The 20,964-nt window shown below is 45.4% G+C and overlaps 1 protein-coding gene across 1 annotated transcript in view; it reads right to left on the bottom strand.

Moving 5' to 3' along the window:
- Positions 1-20,964, bottom strand: part of LOC147691766 (solute carrier family 22 member 6-A-like) — a 210,675-nt gene that overhangs the window by 179,428 nt on the left and 10,283 nt on the right. Inside the window, exon 2 of the mRNA XM_086938061.1 lies at positions 4,799-4,902. Within this exon, the coding sequence (XP_086794187.1) occupies positions 4,799-4,902 (104 nt within the window). The remainder of the gene's footprint in view (positions 1-4,798; positions 4,903-20,964) is intronic.

Below are 20,964 nucleotides of genomic sequence, written 5' to 3'. Positions count from 1 at the left end.
TGGTATGCGAGGTCAATGTCCTTGCGGGTAAATGGTATGCGGCCTGAAAGTCCGCGGGATAAAAAATGCAGGATAATGGCTGCAAACCATTATGCTTAGCTCTTGCACATTTTACAAACATTGATTGATAAAGTGCATAGCATACTCCGACGCCCAGCTACAACAAGGCACTGGACAATGTGCACAGATCATGAATCTGATTTCTTTCCTGATGTCGATGGTGCGGATGCCATGTTCCAGCAACCGAGACGTTGCCCAAGTATGTGATTTCTGGAAATTAGAAGCAGATAACTGCTTCGTAAAAGGCAGGCTTTTCTCGCCTCGGTGAGTCGCTCCTACTTCTGACGGACGATGACTATTCCAGATTGAAGGAAAACCTACTTCTGTGCAGAGCGCGCTGGCCAAAGAAGTTAAGCAAAACAAACGACTACAATTCTCCTTGCTTTCTGTCACAGGATTCTCGGCAGCTATAGCCATTAGGACACATCCTCTCCCTTGTTGCAGCCATTAACAGGAGGGTCTGAAGATGTTTCCTAGGAAGGATTCTATGCCATGTTGATGAGGCGGGCAACTAGACCCAAATTTCGGAGGGGGGGCTGCAAAAGATTTGGGGGGGGCTAATTCCATAACCAGAGCGGCTGTAAAAAGGGATGACAACACAACAAAGGCCTCATTTACAAGTACACAGGTCATTTAAAGACCTTTGAAGTATTCAAGTGTGGCTGCAATTTGACGTTGCCAGCCCGCAAAGCTGTCTCCGCCCGTGCTGACACACACGACGGGGGGGTCTGAAGCCCCGTGAGCCCAATGGGTGTTGTGCGCCTGGTGCCTAATGTGGATTCTTAACCACGAAAACAATGGAGACCACAGGAGCGCATTTAGAAAACGGCACCAGTATATTAATATTCATTGCCTCCCCTTTGGAAGTCGCTGCAAGTGGCCTACAGCACCAAAGATTAGTAACGGATCCGCGAGACGTGCCCCAACGCACGTCTCGAGGGGGCCTAACTGGCGCGACACACCTATGTACGGGGCGCGACACATTATAACGTGTCGCGCCACACAATTTGGAAAGCTTTGAACTAGACCTTAGGAGGGCATTGATCTCGGAACGCACAAATCAACAAGAGACAGCGGCATGGGAGTTAGTCCCCTCGAGGCAAATCCCTATACAATGGCAGGGATATTTATCCGTGGTTGAAACTAAACTCTCTGCGGACACCCCTCCTTCCTAACTTTGCCTGCACCTGCAGGAGCCCATGGCTTTTTCCTCCTCACCGCGCTTCTCCCCCCACATGCCTACATCCCCCTCCTATTTTTATCCTTGAGGCACATGTCAGTACACAGCCCGTTACACCCCTACAATTATACATACATTACTTATTATTACACCAGATCGACCAACGTACTTATGATACTTCCATTTTAGGGATCGGTTCTTGTTCTCTTTTTCTTTTTACTCACTTATTTTTTATCTTTATTCTTTGTTGTGTTTCTCTTGTTCAAGTTTATACTTTACTCTGAAACTGTATGTAATTCATCATTGAACTGGATTTGAGGAACAATGGCTGATTCTCTGTTTGGTATTTTTATTATAAACTGATTGCGTTCTGCTTTGCGGCGTTGCGTAGTGAAGCCGCAAGCCAGCCAGCACAATGGGCACTAAATGTCACTTCAATGAGTGTCTCCTTATGCCCCTTCCTATGCCATTCTATTTTATTGCTATTCTATAATATTAAAAGCAAGATTGAATCGTAATGCAGATGATACTGATGTTACTTTTTTTTAAATAATAAAAATCATTTAAAAAAATTTTTTTTACAGGTCCTAGCAGTGAAAAACTACTCCTTAAGTCATTTTTTACTGTTGTAAGGCCAATCTCTACCATTGACTAACACTGGATTACCTTATTCGATGTATAAGTGCTATCTTCAGATTGGCAGCTAATAAAGATAGGGTGTTTGCACTCAAATGAATTTTACGTGCAAATCCTATTTAATGGTGAAGTCAAATTTTAAGTTTAAATTCTAAAAATACTGCTTTTAGAGAATTGGCATTTTCTTGTCTCAACTAACTGTCCCCTTCAGCCAGTATCCTGGGCTACATTACTGTGAATGGATCCGCTGTTGGGGTTTGTTTATTGCTTCCAGGCAGTAAGATAGAGGGGGCTTAGGTGTGGGCAAGATGAGCCATCCTGACAGCAAGGCTGCAGAAGGGCTTCAACGAGCCTCACTCACACTTGAAAGGGTTTTGCCCACAGTACACACAAACAAACCTAACCCCAGGAATGCCCTCCAGTTTGTCAACCTAGACAGTTTGGAGCCTGGACCAGGGGAAGGAGAAGAACTGACCAGAACCAGCTATGGGGTAGGGCAGGGAATTCCCACACAGAAATGCACCTGGCACCAGATTTAAAAAGAGAACCTTCAGAACCACTCAAAAGAACATTATTGGACCTGTAGAAGATTCATACGAAGGACTGCCTTGCTGCTTGAAGGTCTGCCTTGCTGCCTGAAGAAGGATACTTGGACCTGCTTGAGACGCTATTGTCATTTATGCCATTATTTTGGCATTACATCGAATTCCTAGGAGTTCTCAAGACATTTATTACATTTTCTACAGAGATGTTTGAAAAAGCTAAACATAAGTTTCTGAATATTTTGACTGCCTCTACTCACGAATGTAAAATAACACGGAGGCATGTTTTGTAAGACATTGAGAGGGTTATGCAAAACAGGCTTAAATAATTTAATTTGCAGCTGCACAATATCCAAGTTTGTCTTGAGTTAGATTAGTATGACTATTTGTGACACCTCTCATTCAAATCACTGGGAAGTGAAACATGCATTGGCATAGCCAATAGGTCTCGCCTTTGGGACCTTATAAGTATTTAGCCATGCAGCACAATATCCTGAAGTTTCTTTCCCTTAAACTTTTAAGTGCATTTTACATAAAAGTGTCCCCAAGGCTAAAACTGTCTATCTAGAATTGTAAAGAAAATATTAAAAACGGATATCAAACAATGCTATAGTTTACAGGTAAATAGAATGACTGCAGTGAACCTACTAAGATCTTGGTTGTTAACTGGTCCCAGGCAGGGTATCTGATAATGAAGTTATCCCTCAGGCCACTCTTGTCTTATGACAAGCACTGGCTTGGAAACACCAACACACATCTTAGAACCTATCAGACAAAATCTGAAAAAAATACCACGCACACAGCTCTGCATCCGAGATACAGACCGAGATTGTAATACTTATTTAAATTTTTTTTAGGACATACTGTATCAAATGACCAAACTTTCAGCATGAAGTGACAAAATAACCCTGAGAAAAAAGTGTGATGATATTAAAGGAAAGGTTGATAGCGCTATATAAATGCATGTACAGTAGCAGAACATATACAGGAGTGGCTGTGGCCTAACGGCCAGAGTTGCCGACTTTGAAGCTGGGGAACCAGGTTGCAGTCTCGGTGTCGGCTGTGATTCTGGGCAAATCACTTAAAATCCCAGTGCCTACCAAAAATGATTGTGTCCTTGGGTAACATAAGTGGTGCTTAGAAAAGCGCTTCGGGGAGAGCCCCGTAACTGGGTCGATTTTGCGCTTGATAAAACCCCCAAAAGAGTGCATGAATATGTGTGTCACGTGCGCCGACAGAGACAGCGCTGCTGGGTTGGGTCTTGTGAGCCGCTGACTGCACTTGTCTCCTCTAAGTCTCCTCCCCAGCCTGCTCCATGAACTGGGATTACACACTTCACCCCTGAAGGGAGTAAATACTTAACCCCTGAGGACAGACTCCGGATTGAGAGCCAGATTATGAGGCAGAAACTCCCCTGAGCCTGTGAAGCCCTGCTTCCGACAGCCGCAGTTAAAGCATGCAAGCTGCTGGCACGATATTAATCAAAGGTTCGTGGAGGGCCCAAGTAACCGTCAATAAAATAAATATTCCCTTGGATGCTGCAAGGATCTCAAATGATGACGCGGTTTGCGTTGCCATGGGCTGAACCATACCATTTTATTTTCAATTAGACTTAAAAAAACAACTGTGGCCGCTGTAAGGAGTAACAAGCGTGCACGCGCTAAAAGTAAAAAAAAAGTGTCGGCAAAAGTGAAAGTGTTTCTCTTGCGGGAGCGAGCTGCGCCAGGAGCGATAATTGCTACCATATGGCGCTGTGCGCTCCTGCAAGTGTATCGCCAAATGTGCACATGTTGCCATTGAAGGCAATGGAACGCATGCACGTTTGTGGCTGAAAAGCCGAAGCGATTGCTAAAGGTCTTTTTGCCTAAGCAGCGCATGTGCACTGCGTAGATGAGACCTAAAAATGAAAAGAAAGACAGCCAAACTATTTAAAGCAATAAATCACTTGAGGTTTGAAGTGAACCTCTACCAGATAAAATATAAGATTGCGATGCAATTCCTGGATTATTTATAAGCATACAAATTGGGTCATAACAGGATTTGACAGGAACACCGTCTGTTTTCAGAACAATACACAAAACATATTTCAACTGAATAAGAGAGCATTGAGATGCAGTCACTTTCACATGAAAATATGTTTGTTTTCAACTTCTAAACAATTACCCTGTGGATAAGCTCAATGAAGGAGGCTGTCACTCAATCTAATCAAATGTTCAAGCTCCCTATGTTTACGTACGGCAGCTATATGACTGACACTTCCCCTCAGTCCTCCCAGCCATTCACTGGTACAGCCAGTGGAAAAATCTCCAAATGTAGGTAGAAGCCAGTCTCTCTCCCAATGCTATGGCTGAAAGAGGCACATTCATTTACAGATGCTCACCTGTCGGATAGACCTCCAAAAACAATGGCTCCAACCAGTACCCCTGCCATGTAGATGGACTGGGCCATCTGCCTTCTAGTCCGCCGATCACATACCAGATCCCACTGTAAGGAACAGAAGACAAAAGGCACTGGGCTGTGAACAACAACTAAGACATACATAGTAACTTTCAATATAGCCCTCGTATTAAAATATCAAATGCAGAAGTTGAGCAAGAGACTTGAGTGTTCATGAAAAGTAGCAACTAAAATGAATGTTAGCCTAATGAATGTCACTACACACAGGGGAACTGGAGGGAGAAGGGAACCGAACCAAAGACGTACTGCTCCCTAACATGAGTAGAAACATGCAAAAGTAAGTCTGGCATATAAAGAGAAAGGAAAAGGCAACATTGTCTATTCCTTTCTCTATACATACCAGACATACTTTTGTTAGAAAACACAAGGTACCACACTATTAAAATGAATTGAGGCGATTGCAGGTGCAGCGGGCTTCCCATAAGAGAACGTTAAACATTAATAACCGCCAGCTACCTGTGGTGCAGCAGTTGCAGTGGCTCCAGGGCCCAGAATATTGACAAGGTAAGGATAGCTTTACCATTCTTTACTCACTTCTAAAAACCTTAGCAGTATATACTTACCCATGTATTCAAACTTGATGATAGGTTGCAGTGGATTAAATTTTTGTGGGTTGATGTGAAAATCATCAAATCTTTACATACAACTTCATGTTATCCTCAAATCGGAGTTCAACAAACTTCATGTGCGCCCGGTATTATCTGGTGAAAGCCACCCAGACAGAAAAATCTCCTTGGGGTATAACAGCAAGCCATTGCAGCTGAAGTTTTTTTCTGAGGGCTGTGCGCATTTTTCATGAGGTTCTCTCTTCAGAAAATTGCTAAAGGCAGTGAAGATTGTGTAAATTGTCTTTCTAGTTATTGTGGAGGTTTACCTTGAGTGGCTCTCTCTATTTCGTCTGCCAACTCCGGACATATGGGCTCTGGTTCACAAACTGAATTTTGTAGTACGTTTAGTAGTATTTTACTAATACTTCTCACATACCTTAAAAATCGTGAAGCAACAACCGGAGACCTTTGCCTCCGCTACTCCTATAATTTCCGTGCAGAGATTGCTGCCCGCTGCCATGTGTTTGGAGAGCTCTGAACAGGTACGTCTACCTTTTAATAGTAATTGTGGGAGGGACTAGGGGAGTGGGTGGAAAATGGGTAGTACTTACCCCTGAATGGGTGGGGTTTATTGATGGGTAAGGAGGAGCTTAAGCTGGGACATGCAAGTGCAAACACTCACGTACAAGAAAGTAAGGCCAAGACTTTTCACAAAATACACTTCTAAAGGTATCACAGACAAAAAGGTCAAAAACAATAGTAAATGTTCTCCAGCTCAGCCTTGGATTAAGCCCAAAACCACCAACACATAGCCACCCATAGTTACTGCAACATATGGGCACAGAAAATAATGTAGGCAGGAGCTAGGCTAGAGGCTTGGAACTAATGTCCAATTCCAAATCCAATTTCTTTGACCCTGGTGGGTGAAGTTTGCAAAAAACCTTGGAGTAAAAGTTGATGCCTCTCTGTCTTTTCACTCACAAGCTTTTGCAGTGGCGGGAACGTTTTTTAGTTTAATAAAATCATTGAAAATGTTTTTGGAGTACCTCCCACTAGCTGCAAGAAAGACAGCGCCCTTCACTCTGATAATGTCCAGATTGGAAAATTGTAATAGTTTGTACACGGGCTCCTCAAAACCAACTATTCAGAATCTGCAGGTGGTACAACTCTCTGCTACCAACTCTCTGCTACCAGACTTGTTTTGAAACTCCCTTGACCATCAACGGCATCGGCAGCACTAAAAATGCTACACTGGCTGCCAGTGCATAAAAGGATCCTTTTCAAAATTCTCTTATTCGCTTTCAGAACCTATAGTATGCGATTTCCAGATTTACCCATTACATTACTAAACTGACCTTGAGGGCTCCGCATGCCAATCTTTTTATGACCTCTAACTTCAGACTCAGAACTGAAGGCGGTAAATCCGCTGCAGTTCTGGCCTCAAACCCTTCCTAGTCATTTGCGATTCATTGAATCAGAAACCATCTTTAGAAAGCAGCTTAAGACCTGGGGCCTTATTTATGAAGGCCTTGCGCCGCCGGTGCGTCACTTTTAAAATGGGAAAAAGTGACGCACCGGTGGCGCAAGGCCTTCATAAATAAGGCCCCTGGTGTTTTGCTGTCTCCAAAGCACAATGTTACTCGTTTTTTCTTTGACATACTCCCCTTTCTGGTTATTTTGTGTTATGAGGTCATTCTTGTTGCTGCTTAGCGCATGGATGCTCCTTTGGGAGTGGCAGTGTGATCTTTAAGCATACTATTCATTTCCTCACATAAAATAAATTAACTTATTTTGACACACAACACAAACATCCATAGTATGTATGTATATGCATAACACACACATATATATGTATATATCTCATGTATTTCTATATGTACAAATTTAGCAGAAAGCTAGATCTTTACCCGGAAAGTGTGCTTTCCATGATTTGGTGTAAATCTGTTCAGTACTTTTGGAGAAAGTAAAGTTCAAAATGTATAGATATGTAGCGCCGAAGGGCTCCTACGCTACTGGCAAATCATAACATAAGATCTGATTAGCTACAATGAACATTAACAAAGATGTTGGGTGGCCATTTTAGGACTCAGGACTCAGACCCAATGTACAGATATATTATAAAAATAACATATATGTGACCTCTCTAGGGATTCCTTGACACCCTAGGCCTTGGAGGGTGGGGGCAAAAGGTACACATTCAGATAAAATAAAAACAAAATTATTCATTTCCAGAGTACAGCTAGACTGATTAACTCCTCCCATGCTGGTGACGGAACCGCTCCATCACCAGCCACGGACGCGCTGTGCTGATGACGGAGCGGTTCCGTCACGGCCCACTCGGCGCGCCTGTGCAGTGCGGATTCCGCGCCTGCGCTGGCCGTTCTGTTGAGTGGCCGGGCCATGACGGAAGCGCTCCGTTATCAGTACAGCGCACCCGAGGCTCGTGACGGAGCGGTTCCGTCACGAGCATGGGTGCGCCACGCGGCCCCCCCACCCCCCTAGCGCTGTGGTCCGACATTGCCGCCGCAGCGAAGGGGTTAAAATCTACATGTGGTGGGCCTGGGGAGTATTATTTTCTGGACTTTAATTAATTGAACATGTCATTAGTGATATAATGGTTGATGTCATAAGTAGTGCATGGTGGAGCCGCAAAGGTATAGTTGGCTAATGAACTATAATTGGCAAATTTGCTTTTTTTGTATTTAAAATGTAATACTATGACTGACATTGTCACCTAACTGTATTGTCCCTTTACCTTTGGTTGTTTAAGCCCCAAGTATTTTTAAAATGTAAATGAATATTTTTTTAGTTATGTCACAATGTTAGTCATACTGTTATGTTATAATTATGTTTACATTTAATAACTGTTAGAACTGTCATCCTTAGGGTGGTCTTCCCCAAAACATTTTGCCTTTCTTCTCCATTTTTTTCTGTATCTTTTTGTTGGCCTTATGACTCGCAGCACTTTACCACTGCTGACCAGTGCTAAATTAAATGTGCTTCAACCCTAAACATGGTAGCATTGGTATATACACAATTAGTATTTGTAGTTAACTATAAGCCCCTTGTAAAGTGGTATGCCATATACCTAGGGCCTGTAATCTAAGTGGTACTAGTGGGCCTGCAGTACTGATTGTGCCATCCACACAAGTTTTCTCTCAACCCTGTCTCAGGCCTGCCATTGCAAGGACTGTGTGTGCAGTCTATTGCTACTTCAACTTGGCATTTAAAACTACTTTCCAAACCTTAACGCCCTCCTTTTGTTACACATAGGTCACCCCTAAGGTTGGCCCTATGTAGCCTGTTTGGCATGTCCTGGTATGTGATAAACAGCTAAATCCATTGTTCACTACTGTGAGGCCTGCTTCTCCCATAGGCTAACATTGGGAATTCCTTAATACACTTTTAAGCTGTAATTGCTGATCAGAAAGGAGTAGCTGGAATATGTTTCATATCTTTGGAATGGTAATGATAAATCCTCTTCAATGGTTAAGTTAGAATTAACATGACTATTTTCGAAATGCCACTTTAGGAAAGCAGACATTTCACTGCTCTTACTGCTCTATGTGCCTTTCAGCCTGTCTCCAATACACATCTGGGGTGGGTGACAGCTACACTTTATGTATACCCTCTTGAGAGCCACAAACACAGGAAGGGCGGGTGTGACAGAGAATTCATCTGCATTCATCTGCATTCTGCTAGCTCTTCCCTGGGCAGAAAGAGGGAGGGGGAGCTGACACTCCCTACCTACCTGAATAGGCAGTGCTCTTTTTTCCCACACAAAGGGCTGATTACCTCCTATTGATAGCTTGGCAGACAGGACTGGGCTGAAAGGATACTTGTGCACTTCAAAGACCATTCTTTGAAATCACGCCCACTTCAAAGGCACATTTGGGTATACGTACTGAGGCTCTGACGCTACCAAGACAGTACCCCACTGGACCTGTGAAGATCTCTGCCAGGAGTAAAGATTACTGTGCTATAAGGATTGCAACTCTGCTTGACTGCTGCTCTGGAAGGACTGCTTTTCTGCTTGGCTGTGCTACCCTGCTCCCTGCTGATCTCTGCCCTAGTGAGGACAATGACTGGAGCCATCTAATGAGTTGCTCTTTTTTTTCCACAAAAGGGCCTGATTACCCCCTACTGATAGCTTGGCAGGCAGGACTGGGCTTAAAGGATACTTGTGCACTTCAAAGACCATTCTTTGAAGTCACCCACACTTCATAGGCACATTTGGGTATATTTACTGAGGCTCTGACTCTACCAAGACATTACACTTCTGGACTTGTGAAGAACTCTGCCAGGAGTAAAGATTACTTTGCTACAAGGATTGCCACTCTGCTTGACTGCTGATCTGGAAGGACTGCTTTTCTGCTTTTCTGTGCTTCCCTGCTCTCTGCCCTGCTGAGGACAGTGATTGGAGCCATCTAAAGAGTGACTCCTAGAGCTTGCTAGCTTGCACCCTGTTCTGAAGTCTCACAGAAATCAAAGACTTCCTTCAACCCTGCAACAGCATCAGGACTCTGCCATCTGTGAGTCCTGCCTAGCCAAGCGGTGGCAATCCAGTCCAGGTCCCTTGAAGTGAGCCTTTTCCTGTGCAGAACCATCAAAACCGACAGTGACTTTGCTCCAATCAGAATGTAAGCATTGTCCTTCAATGCCAAAGCAGTACCCGATAAACAACATCACTCCGACAGACTGCACGGTTCGACAAAGGACAGCACAGCTCATCCACAAATTATCACCTGCATCATAAAGGGGATTCAGTGACAAAGTCTTTATCGACTGCATATATCGGAACAAATGCATCGCCTCCATCCTCGAGATCGACAACAACACAGCGCCTCCTCTGTTCCCCGCCTCGTGTCTTCAACGTTGAAGCTTCCTCTGTCCAACTAAAGCCTGTAGGTGCCGGTAGAAGCAATGATGCAGTCTAGCAGAGCCCTCCGTGGCGTTGTTTGAACGGACAGCGTTCCATTGTTAACACCGGTCCGACCCCTCCGCCCGTGTTCAACTTTTAAAAAGCAAATAATTGAAAAAAAATCCTGCTACCGGCTGCCTTGACTTAATGTTGTAAAGACTCAAGCCCAGACCCGCCTGACCCAAAGAGCCAAAGCGCTATTCCCAAAATAGAAGCCACACAGGCCACTACCTTCAAGTTCCCATGGACTCGTTCCCCGCCCTGATGAAAATCCTGTAAACCACTGGCAGGATTGGAAACGCGTCGGCATTTTACTTTAGGCATTTCGACATTTGAACTCATACATTTGTCTTCACACCAATGGCTTTTGATAGTCACATATTCAAAATGGGCTTACTGTGATTATTTACACAAACGAATTCACTTCATGAGTTAGGGGTTGTTGTATTTGAAAGATTCACCCTTGCTCTCATATGTTGCTGTACTTATGATTTTCAAACTGCGATCGTTCACCTGTTTCTTGAAAAGTTTCTTTTTGATTCATTAATGTCCATGTATGCACGATTTAGCGCAATGTTTTTGCTTTATAATTGTTCACTGTAAATACATACACATTGTTCGATTGATCTCCATATGGCTAGAAAGGAAGTCGATGGTTCTCTCTTTGTCTGCTCCTAAAATAAGTGAATTTTGTAACTTACGTATTGATTCAATGACAAAAGTTTTGTCGAGATAAACTAATAAATTTATGGTTTATCTCTAATCATTCAGTGTTTGCATTATTGTATTGTTTGGAGGCATAGGCACATTTTTGGTTTTCTCTAGTTTAGGCCCTGCCTACCCTCCCTCCCATTGGGCCAAGCCACCATTTTGGGTCAAGGTACATTTTCAGCAGGACCTACCTGAGTCCTGTAGCCTGCCTGCCCCCCATCGCTGTCTTTGGATTTACCCTGATCTAGTGTTACCTCAAGTAAACCCAAAGCGATATTTGCTTCTTAGTGCTATTTTTGGTTTATTCTATAATAATTCATAACTCTATTTCTACTTATTGAATGTTTGCTGTTTTGGTCTTGTTTTACTTATAAAAATATAATCTATTTTTATAGTCCTGTGTGGAGTATTTTTGTGGTGGTTTCATTGTGTTACTCTGTGTGTGTTGCACAAATACACATTGCCTGTTTGTTTCAAACTCTTTTTATTGAGTTTTGTAGCAACACAAGGACACACAACATGACAGAAACATCCATTACATTATACCAGTCAAGTGTTATAGAATGCTTTCTGGTGAACACAGCTTGTTAACGAGGACTCGACCCAAAAGGTAACTGTGCTACTATGTCCCTTAGATAAGCTTTCACTTCTCATTGCATTTCCCTTGTTCGACAACCCAGTCGTAGAGACTCTGAGCTAGTACCCAGATATGTTCTGTCCGAACTGCGTGCCCCAACTGAGGCCTAGTGTAAAATCCAGAAAGAAGAAAACAAAAAATGGAAAGATACAATGTTGAGAAACTAGAGAAAGAAAGACAAAAAAAACAAGAAGAGAGTGTAACCCGTGTATCATGGCGGGCATGTTCCAGAGTGGCGAACTTTGTGGGGTGGCTTGGAGGGTGGGAGTTAGGTATCTCTCACATTAGGAAACCCTGGGGGGCTCCCTGTTTGGTTAGATGTGGAAGAGGTTGAGGGCCCTCAGTCTAGGGCTACATGCAAATAAGGGTAGACCCTCTGACACATATTCCACCAGCGGAGACCAGATATAATCAAATCCCTTCCGTGAGTCCTCTATATTATCCGTCAGGCCCTCCGGCACTAATGCCCGCCAGAGTTTTGCGTGCCATTGCGTTATAGACGGAGCCTCCGCCTTTTTCCAGGCTGCTGCGACGCCATCTTGCCCGCACCAAGGCACAACCACATGATGGCGCAGTCACTATTTGTTTGCCTTTTAAGATTCGGATTTCTAAACCCCAGTAGGGTATGTTCAATGGCCTCCGGAATGGGTTAGCCTAAAATCAGTTTGATCTGTGACAGGATTTCTTTCCGAAAAGGCTTAATAGAGGGGCAGTCGCACCAGATATGTCTGAAGTCACCCAACAAACCGCAGCCTCACCAGCATCTATCTGAGGTGTTAGGGAATACTTTATGTAGTTTCTCAGGGTGCAAGTACCAATCGTACATTATTTTGTAGTGAGCTTCGCCCAGATACATAGATAAATTGTGTTTAGTTATGTCCCTATATAAACGGCTCCATTGCTTCTCCTCCACTGGTCTAGCAAGGGTAGACTCCCAGAAAGCCCTGTGTCTCGGACGCTCCTGTGGGCTGAGTGCCCTGATGAGGGAGTAAAGAAAGGAGATTGTTCCCCTGGTGGATGCTCCTGACTGTGAGGATTTCTCTATGGGGAGCAGGTCCGTGGTAGCGGCCAGCCGCTCCTGTGGTTGCTGTACCCAGAGTTTGAGTTGCGTGTAGTGGAAGCCCTCGGAGGGCACTACCTGCAAGGCTTTAACGTATTCCTCAAAAGTCAGGCGTTCCCCTTTCTTGTGTAGTTGGGAGATTGTAAGGCATCCCCCCCTGTTTCCACTACATAAATGGCCCCTCCTGCATTGCCAGGGGGAAATCAGGATTACAATGTATGGGGGGTAGGGCAAGGGGAAGGTCGACAAGGAAAGCGTTTTAGTTAGCAGGTCCCACATTCGCAGAGTAGTGGACGTGGGGGTGCTGATGTATGCATTTGGCAGCCTATGTTGCTTTTTTAACCAGAGAGGTCCCATATGGTCCTGCCCATTATCTGTTGATCCATGTGGAACCAGTGTTTTTCAGACTCCCTGAGAGACCACTCCGTTATGACCCGAAGCTGTGCCGCTCTGTAGTAGCTTCGGAAGTCTGGGAGAGCTAGGCCACCCTCTGATCTCGGCCTGATCAGGACCCGGTACAAGAGTCGGGCTCTTTGTCCCTGCCAGATGAATTTGGTGACTGCCATTTTTAGATCAGTAAATAATTCCCTGTCCACTGGGATCGGGAGGCCCTGAAATAGGTATAGGATTCTAGGGAGGATATCCCTCTTCACAGCATTTATTCTCCCTATCCAGGAGGTGTAGGCTGATTTCCAGGGATTCAGATCCGCCTTAATCTGTCTCAACAAAGGCGGGAAATTGGCCTTGTTGAGACCTGAGATTTTTGGAGTGAGCTTGACCCCAAGATATGTAATATCCTTGCTTGTGCAACAGTAGGGGGAAGTCTCTTTTATTCGATCCCACTCCTCTACCAGTAGGGTTAGGTTGCGCAAGAATGACTTTGTGCTATTCTCCTTAAAACCAGAAACTTGTTCAAACTGCTCGAGCTCCTCTAGAAGTGCAGGTAACGAGTTCCGCGGGTCGGTGATAGGAAGGAGCACTTCGTCAGCAAAGAGGGAGATCTTGTGGGCATCAGTGCCAAAGGTTACCCCCTTAGTATCCTTGTTCGCCCTTATCTTCTCTGCTAAGGGCTCAATACTTAGAGCAAATAGCATGGGGGACAGAAGGCATCCCTACCTTGTCCCCCGCTCAAGTGTGAAAGCGTCAGAAGCCGCCCCATTTACTAGGAATCTTGAAGTGGGAAAGTGGTCATTGGCCTGCACCATGCCAATAAAGGTGTTGTTAAAACCAAATCGTTTCAGATTTTGAGCTAGGAAGGCCCAATCAACCGATCAAAGGCCTTCTCTGCATCCAGCGAGAGGAGGGAAGCGGGTATGCCTTTCTTTAGTACTTTTTCTATTATATGCACTATTCTGTGTAGATTTTCATGGGTCTGCCGACCCTTAATAAACCCCGACTTATTGTGGTCGATTAGAGCAGAGAGGATATTTTCCAGGCGAGTGGCCAGGATTTTAGAGTACAATTTGGCGTCTAGGTTCAAGAGAGTGATAGGCCTGTAAGAGGCGCATGCTTTTGGATCTTTTCCCAGTTTGGGAATAACAGTTATCAGAGCTTCCCCCATTGTGTCTGTTACCCTGTGGGTGTTCGCTATTTTGTTGAAAAAGAGCACCAGATGGGGTGTCAGTTCGGGAGCGAATGTACGATCGAAGTGGACATTAAGCCCATCAGGGCCCCTGTGCCTTCTGCAGCATCAGGGCGTCAATTGCCTCTTGAACCTCCTCCCTGGTAAAGGGCCGGCTCAATTCCTTGTTGGTGTGGGCTGAGACCTGGGGTAAAGACGGTGGACTCTGCACTGCCCGTACAGGGATCTCCCACCCTGGTTGGAACCGCCAGGCAGGAGGTAGCGCAGTCGGTGATCCGAGGTCACAAGTGTAATCAGACGTGATGCTTTAGGAAGGGATTGTCTCCCTCACATGTTACAGGTGTTTTAAAAAGGTGCCATGATGCTGTCGGAAACCAAGCCATCCCTAGCGCGTTTACAGCTGGGAGAGAGGCGCGTCCGGCAGCATTGGTCACATTTATTTTACCTTTGAAAAGGGCGCACTTCTTTTATTCAGGGGCACAGATTTGGTATTACCTAGTACTGGTTTTAAGTGGGTTGCGTCCTCCCACCCCCGCACCAGTACTAACCGTGCCCCCGTGTGTCATGATGTCAGGTTAGCTCAACATGAGCGCATCAGAAGTTTAATCTGAGGATCCAGGTTCCTGTTCGGGTGTGTCATAACTTCAAACCGCCCTTCTGCACAAGCATGTCCCAACCTCACAGCGGGACAGGTCAGTTTAAGATTGGTTGGATCACCCATGAGGGTTTTGCCCGGCAGCTGGTGCTGATTGGTAATATGTAAGCACAGGGCCAAGGTTTCTGGGAGGAGTGTGGGTGCTATCACCCTGGAGGCTGAGGTGTCGCTGCACACGCTGTTTGGCAAGTCTTCACCTCGGTAGTGGTTCGTCTTTTGGGTGGGGAGTTGTGTGCCTTTGTGGACCTGCAGTGTCTGGTGGACGCAGTTCCTCATTGCGACCAGTTGCTTGGCCCCCAGCCATTGTGAGGAGTGTTGGTGGTTGGCTCGTAGCACGTCGGGCGCACAGTTATGTTAGGTTAGATGGTGCAGTTAACAGCGGTTCCACCTTGGCTGTTGCGGGACAGGCTTCTGCTAGGTTTGCTGTCATGTCCATAGTCTTTGGTCCCCTGCCCTTCCTCCATATATCTAGTGTGTGGTGGGGAGGGAGGGGCATGGGTGGGGGCCTGCGGCCCTGTCTGGCACAGCAGTTGTTGGTTTAGGGAGGCCATAGTCACAGTGCAGGGTCAGGCCTCAAACATACGACGCATTTTATTGCCGTTATGACAAACGCGTTGCATCTGCTTTCTCTGGTACACACCAGTTGTAGCCTGTTGGTTCTCGGCCCTCCTAGCGGGGCGAAAGATCTGCAGGGGAGGCATTAGCATGTGGGACCTAGCTGCCACCTTTACTGCTCTTAGCCGGGTCACGGTTTGTGGCATCGTTACCGGTGAGCAGTTTGCAAGGACTCTCCCCGTTTGGGTCTGGCCCTCTTTCTCTTTTCACCAGTTTCATGTTTCCATTGTGAATACTACTGCCACTTTGGGAAAACCTGTGTTGGCATGTTTGAGGACTTTGGTTCACGCAACGACTGACAATGTCAATAGCTCCGGCTTGCTGTAGGGGTAATGTTACGGGTGAGAAAGTGTGGCAATGGGCAACTAATGCTAAATTACAGCATCAAGTTTACCAATGTAATTTGACCAGGTGGTTTCTGGTGCGCTGCACGTCACTTAATTGTCACACCGGCGCTTGGGACAGTCTGCCACGAGTTGGCGCTGTCTGTCTATTTTAGCGATGACCACAACAGGCATTGATTAATTCAACTTACATTAAAATCACTATTGCCTGCTGCCCAAGCCATTCTTATAGCTTTGATGGCTTGGAATAGGCGGTATTGTCACGCATGCACGAGTGTCAGGGTTAGTAGTTGTGGTGATACTATGATTGGCAGATGGCAGGAGCAAGGTGTGGTGCAAAATGAAATGGCTACCTGACTTGAGTCCCGGCATATAGTGGCACAAGTGTCAGGTTTTCCGTAGAACTGCCTTGCTGTATGTAGCGCAGGTGTATCCTGATTCTAGTTTCGCGCAATATTGGGCGTCTCTATGTATGTGTTGCCGTGAACAGCTCTAGGTCAGAACTTGTGCTTTTCTCTGCTTTCAGTTGCGGTGCATCTGCCTTGGTGGTAACCGGACAGGGTGCCCTGGGTGGGGCAAAACAGTATATCAGTTTGGGGTTTATTATTGGTGCGTTAAACCAATTTGTACAGCAAGGGTGCCTTAAAGTGGTAAGGTCACGTGGGGGCAATGTTTCTCACTTTGGCTGAACTTGAATGAATAATGTCTTCATTCACTAATACCGATAATGGGCATTGATCCATCCTTCTCAGCAAGGTAGATCAAAGGGGTTTCATATGTCTGTTGACTTTGATGAGCGACTCATTCAATACTTTTCTTTCGAATAACTATTCTTGCCAATTTTAATTCAGTTGTTTGGATGGCACCTATGTCTCAAATCCATCAATATTTCTTTGACGATCTGGTGACTCGCATTTGAGGGGATGCCCATGGTTATTTGTGTGGCTAATTAATGTTTCTAGGACACAAAGACACCCGTTGCTTAAGGCCTCATGCTCCTATTGCTTCAGCCTTGGTTTGGTCGTACCATAATGGGGGCCAGTCACTTACGCATAAACCGTCGGTTGGCTACATTAGAAAGACTTTTCTTACACCTGAGATTATCTGGGCCCCTATAGCTGAAAATTCGGAAGAGAACTGGACAGACCACTGCCTCCAGTGGGGTGACTGTCCACTGTAGCAGCAAGTGGATAGGGCATGGGTGCAGGTGGCACATTTGTTAATAGTGCAGGATAATTATTGTTTTACTCTAGGAAACTGGGATCTCATTCCCAGGTTCTGTCCTTTTTGGCCGTCGCTTACCAGCCCAATGGTGGGAAAGTACAATTTTACATTTACTCTATGCTGTGTGATGCTAAGTACAGTTCCTGCCAGCAGCTACGAGGTTGTGCTAACGGAGCTGTAGGACGGTGGCCCGATTGACCTAGTGAGTTATGTAATCCCTGTGATGTCATGATGAGGTTTGGTAGCACAGGGTAAAAGCGGCAGATGGAACGAAGTCTCTCTTGTATGGACGATACGAAGGGTAATTAAAATAACTTGGTATGGAGTCTCTTCTGTAGTATGCCACAGTGGGAGTGTGGTTGGCACTTTAAATTTACACTGCCTATGGGATAAGCCAGAGTCCCTGCCTAGCCACCTAGGAGGTGGGCAGGTGTCAGCCTAAGTGTGTACTCCCTTCTCCTGACTAGAGAGTGGGGTTCGGCCAGGCTTAGGTGCATACCCTAGCCAACCTGAATCTCCATTTATAACATTGGTAGAGAATGCCTAGGAGTTGTTTGCAGTCCATTCGCAACCGCCACACAGGGCGACTGCTTTAGGCCAAAAGGTTTGTGGAGAGCTCTTGTGTGGGAGCCTGGTGAGAGCTAAGGTCAGGCTAGGATGTATCGTGCTTTCACCTGCTGAGTCCCAGTCGCGAGGGGTTTCTATCAGGGTGAGCTGGCTGTGGGTCAGGAAGCGCCAAGGCATCAGCAGCACTGAGCCGCTTACAATCAGAGGAGGTATCCAATGCAAGGGGCAGCTGTTAGATTAGAGCCCTACTCAGAGGTACCGCCTTAAGTGCTCGGAGGTCTGTTGGCACCGCCTTTCAATGGAAGCCATTGTCTTGCAGGCTACTCTGAGCAGAGCATTTGCAGGCGTAAGTAACAGTATCAGCTGCCAGTTCGAACGTGCAACTTTCACTAATTTACTCAGATAACTGGGAGGAAGTAAGGCAGGCTGGATAACTCCTGACTATACCTGCATTGGCACATCTTGACAGGAGTGATTGTCAAAGGGATTGCACTTGAGCCAGGTAATGTTAGCACCCATCCACAACAAGCTGATTGTTTAAGTTCACCATGGGCGGCATTCACACAGCCCAGCAGTAGGCCCTCGTGGTTGTCAGTGCCATCAATGACTATATTTAACTGAACAGGAGTCGGTCCGTGGGTTACACCAGCAGAAGTTTGGGGAGAGCTAGACTCCACCCATGGTCAAGGTGTAGGTTTAAATAGTTGGAGTGGCGCTTTTAGTTGACCAGGGGTTCGATGCTACACAAGGGCATTGCAGCGTTGCGGCCAGAGCACTGGCATTGGGTGTTTCCAAGGGGGCAGCAGGTGGAGGCAAGGTTTTTTCCAAATCTGGCACCAGAACACAAGGTAGTCAGGGCCAACTGTTCTGTTGGGTGACTTGTGTAGGCACCGTGTAGTTGTCACACCACGAAGGGGTGAGTCATCTCCAATAAATATAGGTGTGTCTCTGGCCTTACAGCTGTGTGGACCCTGGCTCATTTAGAGGTACGCCCGGGTGAAAAGTGTGTATTTAAGGTTTGCTGTTGAGCTCAAAGGCCCACCGGTTAGCTATGGTAGCCTCGCTGGTTGGTGACGCTGTCAGCCAACATAGGGCTAGATGTAGGTAAATCATTTTTGCCGATTCTAAAATACCGAATTTTACCGATTCGGTATTTTAGAATCAGTAAATCTGATGTAGGTAAATATTCTGTATTTTTTTCCGAATCGGTAAGATTCAGTAATTACCGAATCTGTATTTACCGATTCGGTAATTGCCATTCATTCCTATGGGCCTGGAGGCCCATAGGGATGAATGTCAATTACCGAATTGGTAATTACCGATTCGGTAAATACCGAATAATTCAAGGGTGGCAGGGTGTCACTTTGACACCCTGTTGCACCCCTGATTAGGGCTTGTGTGCCATGTGGCACACATACATGCCCTAAGGGCATGTATGTGTGCCACATGGAACAGGTGTACATACACAGATTTGCATATACACAGGTATTAGTTATTTACCACCAACTAATAGCTGGTGATAAATAACGAATCCTTAAAGCCCTGTGTCACTGTTTACAGTGCCACCTACATCTCAAAATACAGATTCAGTAATTTTACCGAATCGGTAACTTTACCAATTTGGTAAATTTACCGATTCGGTAAAATTACCGATTCGGTAAAATTACGAATCTGTATTTTAAGATGCCCTACATCTCAGTATCCAAATACCGGTCGGTAACGGCCGAAAATCAGTTTTTTCGGCCGTTAGCGACCGGGAAACAACCTTTACAACGCAACTTTTACAACGCACTACCATTACAACGAAACTTTTACAACGCAACATCCTTTACAAAGCATGCATTTACAACGCAACCAGTACAACGCATGACACTACAACGCACACCACTACAACGCATGTCATTACAACGCAGTCATTACAACGCATACCATTACAACGCATAGCATTACAACACATAGTACCCCTACACTATTCAACACTTACCCTATTGTTGCACCCCCTGGAGTTAGAATAGTAATTTTTACCCCTACTCTATCCAACACTCACCCTACTGTTGCACCCCCTGAAGTTAGAATAGTAATTTTTACCCCTACACTATCCAACACTTACCCTACTGTTGCACCCCCTGGAGTTAGAATAGTAATTTTTACCCCTACACTATCCAAAACTTACCTTATATGCAATGTAATGTTATGCGTTGTAATGGTATGCATTGTAAAGGTAGTATGCGATGTAATGGAATGCATTGCAAAGATAGTTTTTGAAAATTCATTGTAAATGCATGTGTTGTAATGGAATGCGTTGTAATGGATGCTGCATTGTAAAAAATGCATTGTAAAGGTAGGCGTTGTAAAAGTATGCGTTGTAGCGTCATACATCCTTACCGACCGGTATTTGGATACCTACATCTGGCTCATAGTGTCCTGACGTCCCAAGAAATGGTGAAAAAAGGTGTTAAGCACAAAAGGCTACTATGTAAAAACATTTGGCACATCCAGTGATCAACAATGATTCAAATTTAACGGAGCAGGTAACTTTCCCCCTATGGGGTTGCCCAAGGGTGGTCAGTGTGAACGCCCCTGCTCCCCCTTTTTCTGGAATGTTCTAGTATGGGGGTTAGGTAGGACTTAGTGAATCCTTAATGTTAGGCACCATATCACTCAGTGCGCACTGTACTAAATCAGACAGGTTCTCTTAGCTGGTATGCCTAGGGGGTTTCACCACAGAGGAAGCTGAGCTGTCCGAATTCCCATAAGAAATAAAGGAGGCATGGCAAGGGCAGGAGAGTCCCTGCTAATTATCAGATACTTCTAGTTATGAACATTCCTGTGCGTCATGATGTAGGAAGCTAAGGGACTGCGCAAATGTTGAGTATAAATCTTCTTACCCTAATATCCAAAGTAGGCAGGCGGGGTGGGAGCAGTTACCTAACAAATGGGCTGCCGTCCCATAGATGGGGGGCACAGGGGTTCAGGCACACACAGTGCTAGTAGGACGGTAGCTAGGTGGGATCAGCAAATGGGTGGGGCAATGTGAGCCTTTGTGTCTGAATTTATCCCGCCCAGAGTGGGCATGGGGATAGGTTATGTGAGCCAGTGGAAGTTTTCCGCAGGACAGTAAATAGTTCTTGGTACAGGTTCACAGGCCAGAAGGTTCTTTGGTTTCATCAGACACTAGCTGTTCCAGGCTAACATCAAGGGCTATTGTGATATAGATGGGGTTCA

The sequence above is a fragment of the Lissotriton vulgaris genome, chromosome 9 (assembly GCF_964263255.1).
Source record: "Lissotriton vulgaris chromosome 9, aLisVul1.2, whole genome shotgun sequence".
Taxonomy (NCBI): Eukaryota; Metazoa; Chordata; class Amphibia; order Caudata; family Salamandridae; genus Lissotriton; species Lissotriton vulgaris.
Note: the sequence above shows the minus strand (reverse complement) of the source record. Positions and strands in the feature narration are given on the sequence as shown.